Genomic DNA, 20555 nt, shown 5'->3' with positions numbered 1-20555 from the left:
AATATGTAAGTCCCAGAGCCACGGAGTCAGTGACCTCTGAATGGATGGCAGCCCCTCCCCCCAGGCACTGGGCCAGACAGGCAGGGATCCCTGGAGACCTGGGTGGCCTGGGAGGGCCCAATCCTGGGCCAGCCCCTGAGGGCTGGATTCTGGCTGCAGGCTCTCTGCTCATCAGTCAGTCTACTCCCGCCTCCAGAGTCCAAGGGTCCAAGTGGTGGGCAGTTTGAGCTGTGCTGGGCACTACAGAGGGAGTCCGTGCTGGAGAAGGTTGGTAGGTGGGCAGCATGGGATTCGAGGAGCTGCTACACAAGGTGGGAGGCTTTGGGCCCTTCCAGCTGCGGAACGTGGCACTGCTGGCCCTTCCCCGTGTGCTGCTGCCCATGCACTTCCTCCTGCCCATCTTCCTGGCTGCTGTGCCAGCCCACCGCTGTGCCCTGCCTGGAGTCCCTGCCAACTTCAGTCACCAGGACGAGTGGCTGGAGGCCCACCTGCCCCGGGAGCCTGATGGCAGGCTCAGCTCCTGCCTCCTCTTCACCCATCTCCAGGCCCTCCCCAACACCACGCTGTGGGGAGGGGGGCAGAGCCCTGGGGAGCAGCTGGAGGGTGAGCCCTCCACAGTGCCCTGCCCTCAGGGCTGGGAGTACGACCACTCGGAATTCTCCTCCACCATTGCAACTGAGGTACCCGAGCTGGGAGGTTGGGGGACATGCGAGTGGATGGGCCTGCCATTGCCTTGGGTGATTACCATGTGGGCATTAGACACATTACTTTACCGTTTAGAGTCTCAGTTTACCAATCTGTAGATGGGATCTATAAATTCAAAGTACTGAGCTTCGTTCCTGGCTTGTAGTAAAGCCCCTGTGTGAGAGCTGCTATCATTAACTGGGAGGTGATTAGGGCAGGTGAGGGCTAAGATGGCTCTAGGGAGCTGGGGCAGAGATTTGAGAAGGGTGTCTCTGTACTAAGAGGTGGAGAAACAATAGAGGACTCCTCCCTCTTCCTTTTTTCCGGGCCCCAGGTCTAGGATTTGCATAATCCATCTAGAGGAGTGCAGGTGGGGGCAGAGTCTCTCTGGGAAGGAGCAGAACTGTTGTCAGGGTCAAGGCCTTCTATGGGAAGACACTGAGGCTGCAGAATTGGGGAGGGGCAAAGTTTTCCACCACCCCTCCCAAGCTGGGGTGAATAGTTGGGGGCTATCTGACATGGAGGTACCAGGATGGCACAGTTGACCTCAGAAGAACCTGGGGTCTAGGAGAAGAGGGATTGGTACCAGCTGGAGAGGGCCCTGTGCCCATAGGAGGCCCCTCCCTGCCTGTCCCTGCAGTGGGACCTGGTGTGTGAGCAGAAAGGCCTGAACAGAGCCACTTCCACCTTCTTCTTCGCCGGTGTGCTGGTGGGGGCCGTGGCCTTCGGATACCTGTCTGACAGGTGGGGTGAGGTAGGGGGGCCAACAAGGGTGTGGGGTGGGGAACCCTTTCCACTAGCTGGGGTATGGGCCTAGTATACCTCTGTCTTGGGACTTCCCTTCTACAGGGCGCTGACCCTGCGTGACCCCTGTGCAGGTTTGGGCGGCGCCGTCTGCTGCTCGTGGCCTATGTGAGTTCCCTGGTGCTGGGCCTGGCATCTGCAGCCTCAGTCAGCTATACCATGTTTGCCATCACTCGCACCCTCACTGGCACGGCTCTGGCTGGCTTCACCATCATCGTGATGCCACTGGGTGAGGCAGGCAAAGGACGGGTAGGGCCTAGAAGACTGCAGGGAGGCAGCTGTCAAGGGTGAGACTGAGCCCCTCTGGCCCTTGCTAACTGTCTTCCTGTCTCCAACTGCGCCCTGGGTCCAGAGCTGGAGTGGCTGGACGTGGGACACCGTACTGTGGCAGGTGTCCTGAGCAGCACCTTCTGGACAGGGGGTGTGATGCTGTTGGCACTGGTCGGCTACCTGATACGGGACTGGCGATGGCTTCTGCTGGCTGTCACCCTGCCTTGTGCCCCAGGCATCCTCAGCATCTGGTGAGACCTGGGGGTAGCTGGGGAGTGGGAGATACAGGAGGCCAGAGACAGAATTAATCAGAGGCTGAGATTCGAAGACAGACTGAGAGATGAAGAGAAACTGTCAGTGACCAACAGAGAGAAAGAGAGACAGAGATCAATACAAAGAAGATGGCACCAGGCATGTGAAGCAGAGAAACAGGGAACAAAATATAGAGAGATAGAAATGGAATGACAGAGACAGAACCACTGAGAGACAGTGAGAAACCAGGACCGAAAGGCAGACTCAGAGGCACAGATAGAGATGAACACATGAGTGACAGAAGAGACAGAGCCAAGCACAGACAGGCTGGCGCCCTGGAGGGGTGGGGGTGGCGGCCAAGCCAGCACAGGGGTAGGGAGTCCAAGCAGGAGGTGGGGGGCTGAGTGAGGTGGGCATTTAATTGCCTCCCCAAAGTGAACTGGTTTTGGATGATCCCTGTGGGTATGTCTGTATGTCTGTCTCTCTTCCATCCTATGCCCTCTTGTCACCTGTGGGTGACGTGGGTAGCTGGTCCTGGGGGCTGAGGTTTTGGGAGCAAGACCAATTCAGTTGAGTAGAGAAGGGACTCCCAGGCTGTGGAGGACCTAGGCCTGGGCAAGGAAGAGTGGGAAGAGGTGGCTTTGAAATTGGGCCTTAAGGGATGAATAATAAATAGTTCATCAGGGCTTGAACAGAGAACAAGCCCTGTTCTCTGTTGAGAACAGGTGAGGAGGGCTTGGGAAGAGAACACATTCCAGGCTGAGGGGACTGTGTGGGGAAGAGCCTGGAAACTGACAGCCTGTGGTGTGCCCAGGAGGGAGATGTGGCTTAGGGTGCTCTGACTGAAGGGCCTCCTCCTGCCCCCCAGGTGGGTGCCTGAGTCTGCACGCTGGCTTCTGACCCAGGGCCGTGTGGAAGAGGCCCACAGGTACCTGCTCCGCTGTGCCAGGCTCAATGGGCGGCCTCTGGGTGAGGACGGCCTGAGCCAGGAGGTGAGAGTGAATGTGTGAGTGCATGCAAGTACGTGTGTGTGTGTGTGTGTGTGTGTGTGTGCCCTGTGTCAAGGGTCCCCTTCCTGGGATCCACTCTGTGTGCAAGAAAAGCTCCTGGCCCCCAATGGAGTGTTCCAAACTCTTCAGGATGTCCTACTGGCCCTGGTGGGCCACACCCTTGACTCAGGACCCACCCTACTCAGCTCCCACGTGCATCCCCTCCCCCACTACTGCAGAAGAGAAGGATGGAAACCCAGGGAGAACAAGGTGCCTTGTTCAGGCCACATAGCCAACTCCGAGGTCACAAACTCTCCTCCTTCCCCACCAGGCTCTGAGCAAAGTGGCTGCTGCGGAGCGGGTGGTCCGAACACCCTCATACCTAGACCTGTTCCGGACTCCAAGGCTGCGACACATCTCATTGTGCTGCATGGTGGTGTGGTGAGGCGGGGGCTGACCTGGGCCTGGTGGGGTGGGGGAGGGGCACACTCCACTGGTGCTGAGTGTGAGAGGACAAGGGACAAGTGAAACTGTAACTGCGGATGGCAGGAGGATCCGCCTCTACGGGGGAAGGGGGCTCTGGGAGGTCAGGATGGAGCAGGCATCAGAGACACGTGGGGTTAAATTCAGGCTCTGCCACCTCCTTACTGTGAGCCCTATGACAGGTCACTTAACACTCTGAGCCTCAGTGCCTCTTCTGTACAACCGGACGCTATTAGTTCCTATCTCACAGGGTTGCTGTGAAGATTAGGTAAAGGTGCTTGGGCTACTGGCATGTGCTGCACACTCAGAAGGGATTATGGGGACACGGAAGACCGTGGGCAGCGGGCTCCGAAGGTGGGGGAGACGGTCCCTCTAAAAGGCCAAGGCTCCTGAGAAGAGAGGACAAGGGGGCGCGAAGGAGGACCCCTGAGTGGCATCGCGACCCCCCTCAGGTTTGGAGTGAACTTTTCCTATTACGGCGTGAGCCTGGATGTGTCGGGACTGGGGCTGAACGTGTACCAGACGCAGCTGCTCTTCGGGGCCGTGGAGCTGCCCTCCAAGCTGCTGGTCTACCTGTCGGTGCGCCACGCCGGACGCCGCCTCACGCTGGCAGGAACGCTGCTCGGCGCCGCCCTCGCCTTGGGCTTCAGGCTGTTGGTGTCCTCCGGTGAGCCCCGCCCCAAGCCCCGCCCATTCCCGTAGGCCCCGCCTTCTGGCCGAGAAAACCCCGCCCCCCACCGCCACCCGGCTCTTTCCCGGAAGCCCCGACTCAAGGCCGGTTAAGTCTGGCCCTCTCCGGAGGCTCCACCTCCTATCCTGGGAGAACCTCTGTTCTGCAAGGCCTCCTCACTGCCTGAACCCCTTTTCCTCCAGAGGTAAAGTCCTGGAGCACCGCCCTGGCGGTGATGGGGAAAGGTTTTTCTGAAGCTGCCTTCACCACTGCCTACCTTTTCACGTCGGAGTTGTACCCTACCGTGCTCAGGTGAGGGGTCCCAGGCAAGCCACCTGGAGGGAGGGCTTGTTAGTCACAACTTTTATCAACACGCCTACATACACACACTGCACCCCAGTCCCTGTCGCCCATTCCTTACAGAGCTAATCAGAGCTGTTTGTGTTTGCCTAAGTCTGGGAGGAGGTGGGGCATTTAATCTTCTTTACTAAGTGACCTTGAGCAAGGTCAGACAACTTTTCTGGGCCTCCTTTAAAAGAAAACAGTCGCAAAAGGCCCCATCTGGGGCTTCTCTGGTGGCGCAGTGGTTGAGAGTCCGCCTGCCGATGCAGGGGACACGGGTTCGTGCCCCAGTCCGGGAAGATCCCACAGGCCGCGGAACGGCTGGGCCCGTGAGCCATGGCCGCTGAGCCTGCGCGTCTGGAGCCTGTGCTCCGCAAGGGGAGAGGCCACAACAGTGAGAGGCCCGCATACCGCAAAAAAAAAAAAAAAAAAAAGGCCCCATCTGTCCATCCCATCCTACTCAACACAGCCTAAGCAGAACTGCCCTTGGGGGTTGTCTCTGGACATAAGGCCCTGGCCCTTTCAGGTAGCTATTGACAGGTGGGGAGGAGATGGGTAGGCAGCTGGGCATGTTTAGAAAGCCTTGTGTCTCCTGTAACATGGCAGGGTCTGTTCCAGCTGCTGACCCCTTCCTTTCACGCTACCCTTTCCCCATCCTCTTTCTGATGACTTTTTTTTTTCCTTCAGCAATACCTGATTGGTACTATCAGAATGGGGGCCCATCCTCTGGTGGGTGCTGGCTTGGGGGCCCCTGGCCTAGGGGTGGGTGGGAAGACCACCTGAAAGAAGACTCAGCTTTCTTAGCTGTCTGGGGAGAAGGGGGCACCAGGCCCTGCCAGCCCAGAAAGGGAGCCCCATGAGGCATGACCGCAAGTAGGTGTGAGCACCAACCCCCTCCTCCATCCTCTCTCTCTGAGCAGACAGACAGGGATGGGGCTGACTGCACTGGTGGGCCGACTGGGGGGCTCTTTGGCCCCACTGGCAGCCTTGCTGGACGGAGTATGGCTGTCACTGCCCAAGCTCGCTTATGGGGGGATCGCCCTGCTGGCTGCCTGCACTGCCCTCCTGCTACCAGAGACAAAGCAGGCACAACTACCAGAGACCATCCAAGACGTGGAGAGGAAGAGGTGTGTGCACAGGACTGTATCTGTGTGAGCACATGCATGTGGGTATGGGTGCTGAGGTACCTGACACCTTAGGTAAGATTCAGAGAGGAAGACATGTCTGCACATGTGTGTCTGGTGCATGTATGCACGTGTGCATGGGTGTGTGACCTGAGGTATGTAAACTGCGTGTATAGAGGTGTAAATGAGTCCATACCTGTGTGTGTGTCCAGGAAGAAGAGGATGTGTACACACACTCAGGTATGCCTACATGTCAGGGATGTGTCAAGCATGTGTGGGAGTCACTTGTGGGAGTACATGTGTTTGTATATCAAGAGCTGGGGGGAGCCCTAGGCCAGCCCTATGGGGCAGGCTGGGGTGGTAGGCTGGGAGGATAAACCCCACCATTGCTCATGACTCCTTCCTCCTCAGTGCCCCATCCAGCCCTCAGGAGGAAGAGATGCCCATGAAGCAGGTCCAGGACTGAATGGAATCAGGGGCAGGCCCTCCATGGAAGTTCTGCAGCAGGGGCTGGGAGAACAGAAGGGCAGGCCCTCTGACCAGGGCTGGGGGCAGTGAGCCCCCTGTCCAGGGCTGGAGTTGCCCCCTCTCTGTGCTCATCCAGCCTTGACTATTTGGCCTCCAGCAACAGAGCAACTTCCCAGAATGCAGTGGGCTGCTGAGAATTCTGGCACCCCTCTCATGGCTGGGGGGATTCTGTAAATAAAGGTGCCCCTTGGGTTAGGGCAACAGTGAGGAGCTGTGGGATGAGCCCTGGATGGGAAGCCACTGAGTCTGGCCCTGGGTTCTGGTCCCAGCTTTGTCACTGATTTCTGGGTGACCTTGGGCATGTGGCTTTCCCTCTCTGGGTCTGTCTGGTCATCTCTCAAATGGATAATGAAGCCTCTTAGCAGACCTCGCTGCAGGATCTATCTGCTCTCATGCTCAAATGAGATGCTGAATAAGGTGCTTCCTCTAGAGATGGTGCTAAAGAAAGAACTGTCCTATAACGACTTCTGGTACCAACAGGGCTGGTGGGCATGCTGTCCACTGCGTGGTGCTGGGAGCTGCCCAGTGCCAGAGCCAGGGGACCAGGAGAACAGAGCTCTTTGTTCCCATGGCTGGCTTTGCTACCTCCCAGTCACTTTGCAGGGTAATGCATCCCCACACCCCTACACTCCCCACCCTCCAACCCACTGTCTAGGCCTCATGCCCAAAGAAGAGTTGAAGGCATGGGAGCCAACATTTTATTGGAGAAGCCAAAATAAACACAAGTTTTATGAGTACCTTGAAGTTACAGAATTTGCTGGGTCAAGGGATTGGGAAGACCAAGACACTAACCTTCAAATGGGGTGGCCTATGTTGCCTGACCAGATAGGAATGGGAAAGGGAGGAGTTGGCAGAGAAAGTGTAGACTCTGGTCTACCATGGAGCCTAGGCCCAGGCTGCCAGAATCACACCTTCTCCCACCCTCGTGGGACTAGAGAATTCTGTAGCTTCCATTGGACCATGGAGAGGATGATGAGAGGCCTGAGTTAGGGTGACCTCTGCTATGAGCATCTCATTTGATCTCCACGGGGTCATAGATGTAGCAGCCCACATCACCAATGTTCACACCTGAGGGAGAGAGCCGCATCACCAAGGGCCTTGGGGCTGGGGAGGGTGCTGGGCTGAAGGCTGGAGGGAATTGGGAGGGGTCTGGGGTGTGTTTGACCACAGGGGAAGTTGTCCACACATCCCCACAGACCCACATGCCATACTTTAGGCCCATTGTCTGGGGTGGGGCTGCCCACCTTTGGGGCCAAACAGGTAGCCATAGCAGGGGATGTGGCAGTAGGGGACGCCGTCATGCTGGGACACAGAGAGAAAGAGAGACATCTCAGCTTGGCTCTTTTCCCATCTCCAGCCTCCCTCCTCCCAGCATAATCACCCACCCCTGCCCTGCTCACCTCAGCGTGACTCCCAGCAGTCAGGGTCTTCCGGCACCGCTGGCACCTCAGACAGGGTCGGTGCCAATTTCTGCCCAAAGACATCACCTTCTCAGCTGGTGGGGGAGAGATGGTAGTTCAAGGGGCAGGGCAGGGAGACCCACTTGCCTTGTACCACCTCCCTGCCCTTTGATGCCCATCCTGCACCCCTCTCTCCTAGCTTTCTGTTGTCACTTACCGAAATAGACGGGTTCCTTACAGCCAGGGCACAGCGAGGTCTCCCCAGTGAACGTCTTCGTGTGGGGAGGGCCTTTAAGGGGAAGAGGCCCCCGCTAGGGCTGAGGTGGAGGCCAGGCCTAAACAGGACCCATCAGCCCTGCCCTGCATATGGCACTGTCCTCTTCCAAAAGCCATGCTCATCCCAGAGCCTCCCACCCTCATGGACATGAGCCTGCCTTCCTCAGGCAGAGCTGAGTCCCCTCTGACTCCACTTCCTGCCCCATCCCTACCTGCAGGAGGGACCACCTGCTTCCTTCTCATCCTCCCAGGGGCTCAGGTGCCCACCAGCCCAACCCCGTCAGCAACTCAATCCTCAGGAAACCTGAGCTGATATAGGAGCTGGCCAGGGCAGGGGTGTCAGGTGTTGGGGAGCACAATGTCACTGCCCTCTCCAGGGGATGGAGGAAGGAACAGGGAGAGGGGAGAAGTGGAAGAATGTGAGGGGCTGGCCCATCTCAATGACCCCTTACTCTAGGTCATTCCTTCCATGGCCCTGGCCTGGGAGGGGCCTGAGTTCCAGGCCAGCTTTGCCTCTGACTAGCTGTGTGACTGCACAAGGTCATTTGCCCTCTACAGACCTCAGTTTTCTCACCCGTAAAATGGGGGTGATAATGCCACCTGCCCGATTTACCTCTTACTCAGCAGCTGACAGGAGGAAACATCAAAAAAGGGGCCACAGAGAAGAAGTCTTTGCCATGAACAAAGTTGTAGGAATGTGAAGCAAAGGACTAGGTGGGATACTGCCACCTGGTCCCCATCCCCTGTTCCATCCTGGGGAAGGGTCAGGAGGAGGAGTAGCTGGGGCTCGATCTCACTTACTTTTCTTGCCCTGGGGGAGGCCAGTCCTGGGCCTGGGGGGGCTGAAGCTGCTGGGGCTAAGAGGAGTAGCGCTGGCAGGGGTGGGGGTGGGGCAATTGTAGAGGTAGGAGCCCACACCACCAATGTTCACCCCTGCAGAGAGAAGAGGGGAGGTCAGGCTTGAGCCTCCAGCTCTCAGCCACACGGAGGGTTCTGCTGTCCCCTGGCCCCTTCCAGGCTGGTACTTACCCCTGGGTCCAAAGAGAGCCCCATAGCATGGCTTGTGGCAATACGGCCTTCCGTTGTGCTAGGCACAAGCAGAGGGAAGAGGACTGCTTAGGGCCCAAGGGGGCTCTCCTGTGCCCCACAGGCTTTTCCCCAGGACAGGCTGCCAGGTGTGTCTGTCTACTGGCCTGGGCTGCGGGGGCTGGGAGCAGTGATGGGTGGGCTGGCATGCCAGAACTGCCATTGTGGTCAGGGAGACAGGGAAAGAGCAGCTCAGGAAGCAGTGCTGCTTCCCTCCCCCACCTGACGAAAGGCATGGGATCCACCAGCACAATTCCGGCTCCCCACATGCTGGCTGGTGTGGTGCCTATTGGGTAGGTGATCTTGGGAGTTGGCTGCTGAGGTTGCCTTTGGTGGGCCAATGGGGCTGAAACCGGGGGCTGGTGACTCGGCGACAGTGACAGACACAAGGCTGTGCACCCCAGCCCGGCCTCACCTCTGCATGCCCTCCTGGGGACAGGACGCTGTGGCAGTGCTCACATTTCAGACAGAATGGGTGCCAGTTCTTGCCCAGGGAGCTCACCTTCTCTGCTGTGGGGGACAAGGTGCAACCGGGCAGAGCCAGTCCAAGCACAAGGCGCCCTCCTTTCCCCCCTGTTCCCCCCCACCGTGATTCCTAGAGACGATGGAGAGTGTCTCCGGGAGGCCAGTTCCATCCCGCCCGAGTGCTGTGCGCCCCATAGGTGGAAAAGGGGGCTGGGACCACACCGTGGCCAGCTCCTTGCGTCCTCATGGAGCCCAAAGGCTCTCACTCGCCCCGTCTTCTCCCCTTCCTCCGCCCAGGCCTCACCAAAGAAAACGGGTTGCTGGCAACGTGGGCAGGTCCAGCTCATGGCTCCGCTCTGAGCAGCCGGCGCCGCACACTGCACACTGTGGTCAAGTCCTCCGGGGTTCAGTTCCCGCCCCCTTCGCTGGCCCCTCCCATGGCTCAGCCTTGAGCCTCTTTGGGCTGAATCCGCTGCTCCTCTGTTCCCACTGGCTGCCAGAAATTTAGAACCACTCCACCTGGGGAACGCAGGCAAATTTGCTGTTACTTCCAAACACTGAAGTATCGGACCGGTGGACAGGAGAGAAGATCCTGAAGCTAGACTGGGAGGGGAGGGAGTAATGAAGACGCCTGGAAGGGTGGCACTAGTTCCTGGCTTGGTACAGAGAGGAAAACTGTTCAGAGTGTAGACGCCATGAAAACACCATTATTTCCCCAAAGCGAGGAGTTAGGCATTCTTTGAAATGGTTTCATTCCGCCTTCTCCGTGGCAGATAGTTAAGAGCTACGGAATCTGGAGCCCATCTCTGTTACTTACTCATTCTTTGGCTTCAGGCAAATTACTTAACCTCCCTCTGCCTCCGTTTTCTCATCTGTACAATGAGTAAAGTAATAAGTTTCTCCCTCATAGGACTGTGGTGAGAATTAGATAAGTTAATACTTGCAAAGTGCCCAAACAGCACGTGGCACCTAAATGCTATAAAAGCAGTAACTATCATTATGATGGATCCCATAGTGAACCCAAGACTCAGTTTGGAAGCCCCCAAACGGGGTCTGCATGCTATGGTTTGCTCATAAAATTATAATGCTTATTTATTAAATTTAAAAGTATAATTCAGACACCAATTACATATTCCTAATTTGGTTTAAGATGTTTTAATATTTGTTAAAAGTAGCTCAGCAATGCTTCAAAGGACACTTCAAGAAACATAAACCCACAGAATGAAAGAAAATATTTGCAAACATATATCTGATAAGGGTCTAGTAATCAGAATATAGAAAGGATTTTTACAACTCAACAATAAAAAGACAACCCAATTAAAAAATGGGAAAAGAATTTGAATAGAGATTTTTCCAAAGAAGATATACAAAGGTCAACAAACACATGAAAAGATGCTCAGCATCATTTGTCATTAGGGAAATGAAAATCAGTAACACAATGAGGTAATATTATACACCTACTAGAATGGCTATAATAAAAAAAGAGTGTTAGTGAGGACGTGGCAAAGTTGGATCCCTCATACGATGCTGATGAGAATGTAAGATGTGTAGCCCTTCGAAAAATAGTCCGGCAAGTCCTCAAAGAGTTAAAACTTAGAGTTACCATATGACCAAGCAGTTGCACTCCTGGGTGCAACTGTCCACACACACACACACACAGCATATGTCCGCACAAAAACTTGACATGAATATTCATAGTATTGTTATTCACAACAGCCAAAAGATGGAAAAACCCAAAGCCCATCAACTGATGAATGGATGAATAAAATGTGGTCTATCTATAATAACGTATTATTTGGCCATAAAAAGGAATGAAGCACTGATGCATGCTACAACATGAATGGATCACAAAAACATTTCATTAAGTGAAAGAAGCCGGACACATAACACCACATATTGTATGATTCCATTTATATGAAATGTCCAAAAAAGGTAAATCCATAATGACAGAAAGTAGATTAGTGGTTGCTAGGGGTTTAGGGGAGGGACAATTGGGAGTATCTACTAATGAGGACCAAGTCTCCTTACAGGAGAAATGAAAATGATCTGGCATTAGTGGTGATATTTGCACAACCTTGTGAATATACTAAAAATCATAGCTTTGTACACTTTAAAAAGGTGAAACTTATGGTATGTGGATAATGTTTTAATAATTATGCCTGAAGGGAACTTTTTTTAAAAAAATGTAGCTCAGTGGACTTCCCTGGTGGTCCAGTGGTTAAGACTCCACACTTCCAATGCATGCGCCATCAGTTCAATCCCTGGTCAGGGAAGTTCCTCATGCTGTGAGGTGTGGCCCCCCCCACCCCCCAAAATAAAAAAACGACAACAAGAAAAGGTAGCTCAGCAAATGAGGGGCAGAAGAGAGGCCTTGATTACTTTGTGCCAGGGCCCCAGCAGAGGAGAAAATTCCTCGATGAAGTATCATGGTGAAATGAAGAGTTTTCCGGGAATAAGTTCCTGTGTTTTGTCAAGTCAGTTCAGAAATGGCTGAATGAGGCGTGCACTAACCCCATCACTGGGTTGCAGCGCTGTGCCCTGCTAGGTGAAAGGAGTCCTATCTGTCTTAGGAGTTGGAGATCCTCTCTGGACTTCAATCCCCTCAGATGGGCAATGGGGATGGGACTGGTGTCTCTGAACTTCTGCTTAACACTCCTGTTTCCTCACTTGTCTCCATGAGTACTTTTTGCTTCTAACAACACTTGCTTTATCCTCCTTGATGACTTCTGAAGGTGGAAGGCTTGCACATTGTGAAATGAACTTTTCTACACTTTCTCATTGTTTGTTTGTTTTCGGGAACATTTCAAGATCCTTAGTGTTATAACTGTTTCTGGAAGGGATTCTTCTTTAACGAACTTGAAAAGTACTAGTTTTAGTTTCCACTGTTATTTTACTCTCGTGTTTCCGCCTCTCATGTGTTTCTTCTTCAAGACGGCAGCTCAAGTTTCACTGCCTTTTGCTCTCTAAGGCTCACACGAAGAAGGTCCACATTAGGAGGCTGGGAGGACTTCACTGTTGTATTTATTCTTGGACAAGCTGCCTCCTTTAGGAAGGCTAACTTCATCTGTCCAAGGATCTATCCTCAGAATTTCCAGGCCACATCAAATAATCCTTTTCTAAGGTTCCCCACCTCTATCTGCATTCAATCGCCTTGTGCCCATGCCTCAGCCTCTTAGTTGGGTCATCTTTACCCTGGCATCCAGCACAGGGCCCCATATAAAGAAACAAGGACTGAAGTGCTTTACTCCTCTCCATCTTCTGTGGCCTTCCAATATTGCATGGCCACAACAAACACAGTATGCCTCATCTTTTCTATTTCAGTGCTTATGAAAGACTAGTTGAGGTTCCTCGTTTTCAAATATTTGCCATCCATTTACAGGTACAACAAATCACAGTATTCCAGTCTTCTTCCTTGCCTGGCTTCCATTATTCTGACTCTAACCCAAGAGTCTTTTTTTTTTTTTTTTGCGGTACGCGGGCTTCTCACTGTTGTGGCCTCTCCCGTGGCGGAGCAACAGGCTCCGGACGCGCAGGCTCAGCGGCCATGGCTCACGGGCCCAGCCGCTCCGCGGCATGTGGACCAGGGCACGAACCCGTGTCCCCTGAATCGGCAGGCAGACTCTCGACCAGTGCGCCACCAGGGAAGCCCCTAACCCAAAAGTCTTTGTAAAGAATGTTAACAAGGGGCTTCCTTGGTGGCGCAGTGGTCGAGAGTCTGCCTGCCGATTCAGGGGACACGGGTTCGTGCCCCGGTCCGGGAAGATCCCACATGCCGCGGAGCGGCTGGGCCCCTGAGCCATGGCCGCTGAGCCTGCGCGTCCGGAGCCTGTGCTTCGCAACGGGAGAGGCCACAACAGTGAGAGGCCCGCGTACCAAAAAAAAAAAGAATGTTAACAGGGAGAATTAACATCTTTGTAGGAATGTGTTTGCAGTCACTAACAGTGGCTGTTTTGAATACTTTGTGTGACTAAAACTTCTAAAATGATGTTTTAACAAATACCACAAATGGATAAGTCCAGTTGAGTGTAAGTATTGCCTACTCAGTTGAGAGGGTGTAGTTTATATTATCTCTTATAAGAGGCAGACCCCTCTTTCATAAAGATAACTATTCCCTTGGTGCCCCACCCCACTTTTTTCCTGCACAGACCTCTGTCACGGTATCTGTAATGTTGTGTTACACTTATTTACTTTTCTAACTTTCTTCAGTTAACAGGATTGACTGAGACTTACTTATCTGTGTATCTATAGTATCAAGTATAGTGGCGGTGCTCAGTAAATGATAGTTACTACTACTACTACTATTATTAAAATCTTCCACTAACACTCTTCATGTTTTTATTGTCAGGTACATATATGTTTTAGATTGTTGTATTTTCTTGATGAATTGACCCTTTTATTGTTGTTCTTAGGCTGAAGAAACAAGCTTTTCAACTCTAGGTGAGTGGTAGTGGGAGATAATGGCCTTAAATACCTGGAGGACTGTCACATGGAAGAGGCATTAGGGGTACTACCGAGACCCCTGGATAGAAGCCACAGGGAAGCAGATTTGGATTCAGTCCACAAAAAGAACCTTCTAATAGAGCCAAATATGCAGTGACTGCTTCAGAAAGTAGTGAGCTTCCTGTCTCTGGATGTTATAAGTAATGCCGGAGAACAAACCAACTAATTGTCATTGTTGCAGAAGGAATGCAAGCAGCATATACAGACAGATCTTTAAGGTTTCTTCACAACTTGACGATGTATTATTTTGTGATTCCATTCCCCAAGAGAGTTTGAAATCTGTGTTAGCAAGAGAGCATTGCTAAAATAGTGACAGCTACCACCTATGGAATGCCAGTCGTAGGCGTTATACTTATTATTTCTGATCCTACAAAACCTGATGAAGGATTTAAACATTACATTACCAACTGTACAGAAAAGGAAAGTGGCTTGGAGAGGTTAAGAAATGGTTCAACACCATACAGACCCTCATGCGTTGTGACTCTTGAACTCATACTTTTTCTACTTGATGTTCCTAAGCATGGTTTCTGCTAAGCTACCCATGTGTTTCAGTCTGAAAGGATACTACTCTTGTCTGTACAGCATCTCTGTACTAATTGATAAGAAGGCCTATCCATGTAAATAATGGGTTGAGATACAAGAGGCAGGGAAATGTCATTAAAACTTTTCCATGGCTTCTCGGTACCCTCAAGATAAAGTTTTTAACTTGGCTCTAGGACCCTCCACCTTTCCAGACTTCTAAGTCATTTCTCCTGTTGCCTCAACCTCTGTAATTACAGTAAATGAGCTTCTTAAATCTGCCAAGTTCTTTCCTGCCTCGGGGCCTTTGCAAAAGCTATCTTTTTTCTGGGAACTTGCTTCTGCAATATCTTCACCTCACTAATTCTGCTCCCTCCCCTAACCTATTCAATACCAGGTTATTGGCCCCAGGCACTCCCTCCTATAGCATCTTGTGCTGGGGGTAAAGGGGGTACAATCTATGACAGCTGTGTTTTCCCTGCCTGAGTGCTGAACCAAATGAGGGAAAAAGTCAAATGGAGACCCCATGATAAAAGCTGAGTTTGTAGCTTAGTGGGAGGGTAAAATAGGTCTGCCAACTTCCCACCCACCTCCCCCGCCACATTCTAGGCTTTGTGTACCTCATTACTCTGTGAGCCCTATGAGGGCAGGGACCAGGACTATTCTGCCAACCACTGCATATGCTTCCAATGCCTTGCTCAATCTCTAGCACATGGTGCTCAATAAAAATTTGTTGGTGAATGAATGTTAAATTTTGCACACAAGTCTCCCTCAAGTGTGAGTAGATGAGGACCAGTGGGAGAGATGTGCGATTACGAGTGGACTGGTAGGGGTTGAGAGTTTTGTTATAACAAAAGCCCTGGAGCAAGGGGAGCTCAGTTGTCTAGGAGTAGACTCAGGAGTTTGTTTCTTAATATACATGAGGATCAGCATGTATGATGCAAAATGGAATACGCTTTAAACTGATCCTGATTATAAATACTAGGAGACTAATACAGTAAAAAGAACTGAAAATTTGCTTTGGCAGCAAATCAGTCCCACTTTACAGCCATTCACAAGAACTTACTAATTAAGCCTAATTAGCATGTAGCACAATTATGCCTATCATTAAATATATGGCAAAAGAGAGAATGAGGGAAAAGTGTTGTGTAAACTGTAAAGCACCTTACAAATATGGCTGCTATCATGTGTCAGGTTGGCACTGCAGTGAGTTTTGATTATAACTATAAATTCCACTCATTTTATACCTTTGTAGATTTGTTCAAGTACATGGCCATATGCTTGTCACTTTAAGGCATTATCAAAATTTGTATCTATGGATGACTCTTAAAAGGTTTCACTCAGTTCTGTATGTTAATGAAAAATCAGTCTTACCTCTTTATTGTTGTGTTTCTCAACCTTTATTACCCATAACCCTTGTGCTTTCTCACTCCATGTTTTGAATATCCCCTACAACTAGTAAGTTTTACTTTCTATAGTTTATGAACAAAAAATAAAAATAGAAACATACACACAAAACAAAACCAGACTGAAATGCTTTCTTAAAATACACTAATCCTCCCACCTGTAGATAATTGCTGCTGTATAATCACACACTATTTATGGCTCTTGCAAGAGTCTGTCCGATATTTCCCTTGTTTCCCAGCATCAACTTGCCATCATATGAACCTGTTGAGAGCACTCTGTATTAGCTACTTGTGGTTAGCTGCTTAGGGCTATTGAGTGAGCTACATTTTGTGATTCAGTGGTATCAGCTGGACTAATTCAGAATCAAGACTGCTGGAAAGGACTTTTTGCCCCTTCACCATGTGTGCCTTCAACCTATGCTTGTGAAGATATCAACAACAGCTTTAAATGATGGTTTTCCATGCAAAGATGGATTTGGGCTCTCAAGTATCACTTGGGAATGTGTATTTCATCTGAAAGTATATTTTAGAAAATGACCTCCAAATAATTTGCAGCATGAAAAATGTATCCATATTCTGGAAACTGAGAGAAGAATAAGAGTGAAACTTGGTGGTCAGCTTACTTATAAATCTGATAGATGGTGACAGTGCTCCTTGGTGGAAACTACCAGCAACTTCCTCATCTTCTTACTAAGGTCTGGGGGGTAATTTTTTTTTACAATATACAAGAATAGTCCTTCCATGTCACGAGACTATGTAATAAGACTAAAAACAGTTTAATCTTATGAATTCAGACAAATGCAAATGCTTACCTTTTTATAGAGGAGTCTTTCGGTTCCTCTATGAAGCTCAAGGTCACAGAATCAGAAGCCATGTTCTAGCCTCTTCCCAACTCCAAAACGATTGGGCTTTTTCTCTTCTTCTCCTGAGCTTTTGGAACAGGCAGAACTGTAAGATCTTTATTTCTAATCTCTTACTACCCCATACCCTCACCACCAAAAAAGGGCAGCAATTACTAGTATCTTAGTGGGGATAAGAACCTGAGCACCATCTTTTGATAAAAAGCCACAAAGAGGGAAGGCTACAAACAAAGGCGGCACTGAATCTTCGCAGCTCTATAGGGGACATTTTATTTTCTACTTAGAAAGCATTTCCTTTGGAGAACTTCATCTTCCCCCACTGCACATTAATTCAACTTAGTCTAGATTCCTCTTTAGGGTAGACCCTGTCTTCCCAGGGTGAGCTTATGACCAGGGCCTGGTCTGGATACTTCATCCACCTGGTCACAGTAATTGTTCAGAGAGAGAAATGTGGCCCAAGTCACACTAATCAACATACTCCGAGATTTTTTTGGTGCTATAAGGAAAGATACACCTCATTTTCTAGACAGAGGCCTATAAGAACCATGGCAGCTTGAGCCTGCAGGTGCTAACTTGCATCTGAGTGGAGAGAAAATAAGAAGTTAAGCAGAGCTGAGGAAATGGGGAACAAAGAGTGCTGATGACATCTCTGACCTCCTGGATCTAATTCTGACTCGGTTTCCCAATTACCAAACCACAAATTACCACCTATTCATTTTTTTTCTTAAGCTTGTGTGAGTTTAGTTTCTGTTACAACCAAAAGAATCCTAATTAATACAATATGTATCTTTATACAGACAGAAGTGCTTCTTCTTGTGTTTAAGAATTACATCACGTTGTGTAAAGTTCTGAAACCGTAGGTAGTTTTATACACACATTTTCTTTTTTTTTTTTTTTTTCAGTACGCGGGCCTCTCACTGTTGTGGCCTCTCCCATTGCGGAGCACAGGCTCCGGACACGCAGGCTCAGCGGCCATGGCTCACGGGCCCAGCCACTCCGCGGCACGTGGGATCTTCCCGGACCAGGGCACGAACCCACGTCCCCTGCATCGGCAGGCGGACTCTCAACCACTGCGCCACCAGGGAAGCCCAATATACACACATTTTCTTAATGCATGATTTTCAGGATAACGTTGTAAGAAAAAGACTAGAAAATAATATGTAAGAAATGGATCTTAGACAAGTAATCCAATTAAAAATGGGCAAAGGATTTGGACAGTTCTCCAAAGAAGATATACAAATGGCCAATAAGCACATGAAGAGATGCTTGACATCATTAGTCATTAAAGAAATGCAAATTAAAACCATAAGGAGATACCACTTCATACCCACTAGGATGGCTATAATTAAAAAAGAAAAACAGAAAATAACAAGTGTTGGAAAGATGTGGAAAAAATGAAACCCTCACATTCCTGGTAGGAATATAAAGTGGTACAGCTGCTGTGGAAAACAGTTTGTTTGACAGCTCCTCAAAAAGCAACATATTGTAATGTCACAGAAATGGCACCGCAGAGATCTCCAAGAATCAGTTCCTCCACTAAAGCTATCATTAAGCTGGCAAAAACTGACAGAATCAACTTTTTCAGAACTCTGGAATCTAATAAAAAACTTACAATGGAGTCCAACCAGTGGTGTGCTTAATGAAAAAAGCAGCTGCAAAATTTCAGTAACAAAGCATTGTAGCATTTTTGCTTACCCATCTAACATCCCCCATTCCGCAGCTTGGAGGTGGCCATTGGGACAGCAGCCCATATTCCTGGTGTGGCTTGCGGGTGCCAGGGGAAGATAATATGCACCTTGTTCTCAAAAGATTGTAGCTGTGAATCTTGCCCTGTCTAGCGGTTCCCTGAGGAATCTGTGCTGAGGCTGACCTTGTTTTGCCCCCCTCAAGCTGAAGCAGCTTTCAAAGCATCCATTGAAAGCATTTAAAGACATATACTACCAGTGGCTGCATACAGAAAGAAACAGCAAATGGAACAAGCATCAGACGGATCTAAAAGTCTGGAAAGGAGGAGTCTGAGGAGGAAGATACATGGGGAAATAAGAACTCTGAAGGGCTACCATGTGTATGGGGAAATCCAGCATGTAAAGTATATGCCCAGAGACAGATGAGAGTTCAGAAAAGACCTGAGAGGACCCTAGGCTTGCACCTTTGGCTGAACTTTGGGTTCCAGGCAGCCAGGAGGTGAAGGCCAAGGCAGAGTTTTAGGCAGATTGGCTTAGCATTAAAGTGGTGCCCCAGGTCAGTGTCTGCAAAGACCAAGAGAAGTGGGGTTTTTGTCTGTTTGTTTTTGTTCATTTTTTCATTCCAGGCATTTAAGGAAATCTCTGTCAGGTCACTGACTGCTGAGATACTGGAACAGAGATTTAAGGACCAAACACAAGCATACAGTCTTAGCAAAAATAGTTTGGAAAAGTCAGTAAACAAATGATGACTACAGACTTCAATAATCAACAACAGCAAAACTTGGGAGGGGGATCTGACTCCCAGATTGACACATCATAATATTCAAAATGTCCAGTTTTAAACAAAAAATCACAAGGTATAAAAAGAATAAAGTATTGTTCATTCACAGGAAAAAAGAATTTTATAGAAACCATCACCAAGGAAGCCCAGACACTGGACTTATTAGACAAATATTTTAAATCAAATATTGACATAATTGAAGGGGAAATAGACAGTTCTACGATAACAGTTGGAGATTCCAATACTCCAATAATGAATAGAACATCTAGACAGAAGTTCACTAAGGAAATAGACGACTTGAACAATACTAAATTAACTAGATCTAACAGACATACAGAATACTTTATCCCCAAACAGCAGAATACACAATCTTCTTAAGCTCACATAAAACATTCTCCAGGATAGATCATATGTTAGGCCACAAAGCAAGTCTTTGTACATTTAAAAAGATTAAAATCACACAAAGGATCGTCTCCAACCACAATGGAATAAAGCTAAAAATCAATAACAGGAGGAAAACTGGAAAATTCACAAAATGTGGAAATTAAACAACACACTCTTAAAGAACCAATGGGTCAAAGAAAGATTCAAGAGAGAAATTATAAAATACTTTGAGATGTGTGAAAATAAAAACACAATATATCAAAATGTATGGGGTGCAGTGAAAACAGTGCTCAGAGGGAAACTATAGCTGTAAACATTTTTAAAAAGAAGATCTCAAATCAACAACCTAACTTTTACACCTTGAGGAACTAGAAAAAAACGGAGCTAACAAAAGCAAGTGAAAAGACAACCTACAGAATGGGAGAAAATATTTGAAAATATCTGGTAAAGATCTAGTATCTAGAATATATAAAGAATTCTTGGGGCTTCCCTGGTGGTGCAGTGGTTGAGAGTCCGCCTGCCGATGCAGGGGACACGGGTTCGTGCCCCGGTCTGGGAAGATCGCACGTGCCGTGGAGCGGCTTGGCTCATGAGCCATGGCTGCTGAGCCTGCGCGTCTGGAGCCTGTGCTCCGCAACGGGAGAGGCCACAATGGTGAGAGGCCCACGTACCGCAAAAAAAAAAAAAAAAAAAAAAAGAATTCTTATAATTCTACAACAAAAAGGTAAACAACCCAATTAAAAAATGGAAAAGGACTTCACTAGACATTTTTCCAAAAAAGATACAAAATGGCCAAAAAGCACATGAAGAGATGCTCAATATCATTAGTCATCAGAACCACATTAGTAAATCAAAACCACAATGAAATATTGGGATGGTTATAATATATGAAAAAGGAAATTAAGTATTATGAATATGGAGAAACTGGAACCATCATACATTTTACTGGAAGGGATGTAAAATGATTCTGGTGCTGTGGAAAACAGTTTGGTGGTTCCTCAAAATGTTAAACATAGAATAACCATATGACCCAGAAATTCCACTTCT

General features: G+C 49.3%; 2 protein-coding genes across 3 annotated transcripts; one reads left to right on the top strand and one right to left on the bottom strand.

Annotated features, from left to right (window-relative positions):
- The first annotated feature begins 284 nt into the window (after positions 1–284).
- SLC22A7 (solute carrier family 22 member 7) lies at positions 285–6883 on the top strand. Of its 2 annotated transcripts, none has more exons than XM_067752873.1 (10): positions 285–680; positions 1325–1428; positions 1563–1717; positions 1841–2009; positions 2879–3002; positions 3331–3440; positions 3935–4149; positions 4356–4464; positions 5415–5621; positions 6030–6883. In XM_067752873.1, the coding sequence occupies exons 1-10, from the start codon at positions 285–287 to the stop codon at positions 6082–6084; spliced, it is 1644 nt and encodes a 547-aa protein (XP_067608974.1). In that variant the 3' UTR covers positions 6085–6883. The 2 variants fall into 2 exon arrangements, with proteins under 2 accessions (XP_067608974.1, XP_067608973.1); XM_067752872.1 differs by having other exon boundaries at positions 1301–1428.
- A 109-nt stretch (positions 6884–6992) lies between these two features.
- On the bottom strand, positions 6993–20150 carry CRIP3 (cysteine rich protein 3). Its single transcript, XM_067752874.1, has 9 exons — positions 16611–20150; positions 9678–9892; positions 9324–9418; positions 8852–8909; positions 8624–8755; positions 7764–7835; positions 7547–7641; positions 7391–7448; positions 6993–7214 (listed from the first exon to the last, which is right to left on the bottom strand). The coding sequence occupies exons 1-9, from the start codon at positions 16670–16672 to the stop codon at positions 7159–7161; spliced, it is 843 nt and encodes a 280-aa protein (XP_067608975.1). The 5' UTR covers positions 16673–20150; the 3' UTR covers positions 6993–7158.
- Between the last annotated feature and the right edge of the window lie 405 nt (positions 20151–20555).

This window comes from Pseudorca crassidens, chromosome 10 (assembly GCF_039906515.1).
Source record: "Pseudorca crassidens isolate mPseCra1 chromosome 10, mPseCra1.hap1, whole genome shotgun sequence".
Lineage (NCBI taxonomy): Eukaryota > Metazoa > Chordata > Mammalia > Artiodactyla > Delphinidae > Pseudorca > Pseudorca crassidens.
Note: the sequence above shows the minus strand (reverse complement) of the source record. Positions and strands in the feature narration are given on the sequence as shown.